This window comes from Lactuca serriola, chromosome 4 (assembly GCF_051521515.1).
Source record: "Lactuca serriola cultivar US96UC23 chromosome 4, Lser_US96UC23_V15, whole genome shotgun sequence".
Taxonomy (NCBI): Eukaryota; Viridiplantae; Streptophyta; class Magnoliopsida; order Asterales; family Asteraceae; genus Lactuca; species Lactuca serriola.
Window position 1 is genome coordinate 140,358,016 of NC_136411.1, and position 4,289 is coordinate 140,362,304.

The following is a 4,289-nucleotide window of genomic DNA, read 5'->3' on the forward strand; positions in this document are numbered from 1 at the left end:
CATTTCTATTATTTGGATGATCAAGAGCTCTATAAAAGCAGTATATAAAGATGATCCGGAGCTTTGCTTGAAGGTTTTGCCATGGTCGGAATCCTTGGCATTCTCCGTCATCTCGATGACTTAGTGGAGTCGATACTTGCATCCTTCATCCTTTTTATTTATTATTCCATTTGTTTGCTTACATTCTACTGATTTATGGTCATCTAAAACAAGACACACATATGGAAATTAATAACTTTTCTTTTTGTCCGCCATATGTTTGTTAAAATATTGTCAAAGAGAGATGAACCATCTATGCAAAAGCAGTATCTACAAAGAAGGCTTCAATATGGAGAAGGTGGGAAGGGGCAACGATGGCGACATTATGGTGGTGGCGTAGTTGAGAGGAAGTAGCTCTGATAAGGTATGTGTGTTGGTGTTTGAGTTGTATGTTTTAGTGTGTATATGTACGTTTGTTTACATCATATCTATTTGAATGTGTTTACTGTTTTTAATGTGTTAGTTTGTTTCCTTGATAATTTTTTTCTTTATTTATTTTTGATCAAATAGTTTAAAAAAAATAAAAATAATAAATATATTAAACGTATTTTAGTCTTTTCAATTTGAGAACGAACCCAAAATGCAAGCAAACTTGTTGAAAATGACTACCGCTCCAAAAGTTCGGTGGTTTTGATCAAATCCCGAAAAAAAATACATACAATAAGGATCATTAATTTTTACAGTTTTATCTAATAATAATAATAATAATAATAATAATAATAATAATTATAATAACTAAATTATGAGAAAAGAAAAAACCATTGATTTTCTTTTCGAACCAAAAAAAATGTTCATAACATATAAGTTTTAGTATATGTTTACGGTATAACTCTCATTTATGCTTAAAATCTTATCTCCATTTCTGGAGGAAGAATTTTAGGAATCCTTGAATGTAATCTTTAACTCGAGGAGATCCTAGAAGGATCTTAGCCATTTAAACCCAACGACGATTATAATAAATCAATTTATTTTGATACTCTTATTCTAATAAATCAAATGGTGAAAGAAATCAAAAACTTTAATGGTTAACAACTAAATTTTTTCGATAATCTTTTTTTACTTAATATAAGACATCTTTAGTTTCGCAAAAAAGATTACATGTTTTGCAAAATCACTTTGTTAAAACGCACGTTCCACCCGTTGTAAATCACCTTACAATTCCCTTTACACCCATGCAACATCCTTGTACTATAGTTCATAATCATATTGAAAACCTTTTATTTTTTCCTCTAATAAAATATATGATTCCTTCTTCTTTTTTTGCATCATTTCTCCTTAAAACCTCTTTTTTTTTCCTCATATTTACTATTATTATTTTTAATTATTTGCGATATCATCTTGTAAAAAATCTACTATTTTACAAAATAAACAGAAGATAAAATACTTGTAGTCATTCATAAAAGCTAATTATATATCTTACCCCATTCAATATTTGTTCCCTTTTGACTGAAAAGGAAAAAATTATCTCACTAAACAAATTCGCGAAATAGATAGTTTTTTAAGATTTACAAATTTTCCTATTTTGTAATAAATCTTTTCCATTTTAGCATTTTAGAAATGGTTCTAAGAAACTTACCATTTACCCATTAACAGTAACGACAAATACAATCTTTTCTTATTTAATACGTATCAACCAATGTTTATAACCTTTTTATTTTTTAATACTAATTAATGAGAATATATATTTTGATTCTATATTAATTAATGATATATTTAGGAACAATTGTTGTTTGACTTTTTGGTCAAGCGTTTTTTTATACGTAATTATAGGCATTAAATAACCTTCCAAATAAAATAGTATAAAACCATGCGCTCGTTTTTAAACCCTCTGTATCATTCCCTCCCACTTTTCTTCTCAGAAAAAAAACCCACGTCCACTACCATACGTGATCTTCAAAACCCTACTCCTCTTTTTCTCTCTCTACACTCATATATATACATCAACGTAAATGCACACTCATCGGAGCTGATTATTTCACAGTATCAGAGGAGGATTCAAAGGTATCATGAATGATGAATCTCACACCTTACTTATTTGCATCGATTTTTGATTTCCTTCATTTTTGTTGGCTTTCGAGAATTTAAACTGCCATTTTTGTGTCTCTGATATCAAATATCTCTGAATTTATTCATGTGTTTCAATGCTTTCGTGCTAACTTCTTTATTGCTTGAGCTCTTATGGAATCTGTACTTGTTTGAAAATTCTTTTTACGATTTGTTTATAAGTTCAAAAAAAATGTCTGGATCGGCGATTTTCCTGGAAATCGTAGTGAATTTTTTGTCGGAAAACTTTCCGTTTTGATATGCTTTGGTTCTGTAATCGAGATGAATGTTGAGTAAGCCGTTTTTCAATTGCAATAATTAGGAAAAACAGAAGAAAAGACCCTTTAGTCAAACCACAGCCGGTTGTGGTGTAAGATTCGGCGGTTTTAACTTATTATTTGGATTTCAATTGATTTGATGTTTATGCTCTCCTCTCATACCTTACTGAATATTATATATTTTATGCAGTTCAATCTCAATCGCTTCTGTATCCATCAATACAGTCAAAGATTGGCTCTCGATTTCCATCTAATCCTTCAGATTTCTGGACTCACGTTTGTAGATCGATGATGATAGCTACAGTAAACTCCATGATCCTCCGAGTGTAACCGATTCAAAATCGATCTCACAAGTTCAGCTCAGATTTATCAGATTCTTCTCGAACAACCGCCGGATTTTATCTCCAGTTTCCTTCGTGAAAAACTTGTACGCATTCTCGTTGACATTGATATCCGTTCTTGGTGGTTAAAATGAAGACAAACTTATCGTCAATGCACAAAATCGCATTGGTTACAGCGACATTTTCAGTATCACTACTCGTCGTCATAATGATTGCCTTCGTTACAGGTTCGTTACAGATTCATCATTGTTTTTGTTTCGTTTCAAAATGTTTTCCTTCCATTTCGAAATTATTCTGTTATTCATTCGATGAACAGTTCATATTCTTAACAAACAAACATCCTCCATTGATTCTCTTTCATCATTAATCATTTCACTTTTGTTTATTCTGTTAAGGCGTAACGCAACATGGCGATCTTATCGTGGAGCCAATGAACAGTACTATTTCTGGTCCCCATCGAAAGCTTCTTGGTAAATAATTTTTAACCTTTTCACCTCCATAAATAAATCTCTCATGTCTCTCTCATGTGTCCATCGGAATCTGAATCGGAAATTCTGAATCCCTTTTTCTGTTGAATAAATATGAATTACAATTTCCGTTCCGATTACTGTACAGCTGCCATTGTTGGTGGTGGGTGCACGTATGTTTCATTCTAGTGGTCCATTTGCACGATCATGTCGTTTTTTATTTATTTTCTGTGTTCACTTTTTGCAGCAAATTCTTCAGAAACCGGTGAAGTGCTACCAGAGCGAAATTGGGGAGACAAATGCTCGAAATCCGACATTGTCATTAACCAGGGGCCCACTTCTCCTCTCCCTCATGGCATTCCGATCTACACGGTGGAGATAATGAACATCTGCGCCACCGGCTGTTCAATCTCCGACGTCCACCTCTCCTGCGGCTGGTTCAGCTCTGCACGGTTGGTCAACCCCCGCCTTTTCAAGCGACTCGGCTACAATGACTGCCTTGTGAACGACGGAAAGCCGCTGATATCCGGCCGGACGGTGATGTTTCAGTATTCCAACACTTTCGCTTATCATCTTTCCGTTTCCTCCGTCACCTGCCGGTGACTGATAAACGCCGACCACCGGCAAGAATAAATGATGAATCCAGTCTGAAAAAGGATGTTTTTTTGGGTGAAATTGCATTTTATACCCTTCGAGTTTGAGTTTTTAATTTTTATTGCAGAGTGAAGAGGTATTTATTTTGTTGGTATTGCTTTTTAGTTTGTAGTTCAACTCGAAGGGTTGAAAATGCAATTTATTTTAATTTGTTTCTAACAGTAGTTTTGAGGTTTTTGGATTTTGAATGCGATGATTAGAGAGAGGTGAATCATAGATTTAGCGATCAATAAATGAGAAGAGAATTATTGTTACGTTTTGCATTTATTTATGTTCTTATTTTGATTGAATTTTATGACTGACAAATTTTTTATATGGAAATTTACTTTAAAGATTATAAAACTTATATGTGATTATAACTTTATAGAAATTTATTCGATAAATTGCACAGTATTATTATTATTTACATATTTTTGGAATTTTGTTCATTTTCTTGGTTATCCAATTGTAACTATTGATTTATATAT

At 32.7% G+C, this 4,289-nt stretch overlaps 1 protein-coding gene across 1 annotated transcript; it reads left to right on the forward strand.

The window, feature by feature from the left end:
• The first annotated feature begins 1,914 nt into the window (after window positions 1-1,914).
• LOC145100371 (protein TAPETUM DETERMINANT 1-like) lies at window positions 1,915-4,059 on the forward strand. Its single transcript, XM_079037670.1, has 4 exons — window positions 1,915-2,040; window positions 2,551-2,928; window positions 3,097-3,171; window positions 3,416-4,059. The coding sequence occupies exons 2-4, from the start codon at window positions 2,832-2,834 to the stop codon at window positions 3,769-3,771; spliced, it is 528 nt and encodes a 175-aa protein (XP_078893796.1). The 5' UTR covers window positions 1,915-2,040; window positions 2,551-2,831; the 3' UTR covers window positions 3,772-4,059.
• Window positions 4,060-4,289: the final 230 nt, after the last annotated feature.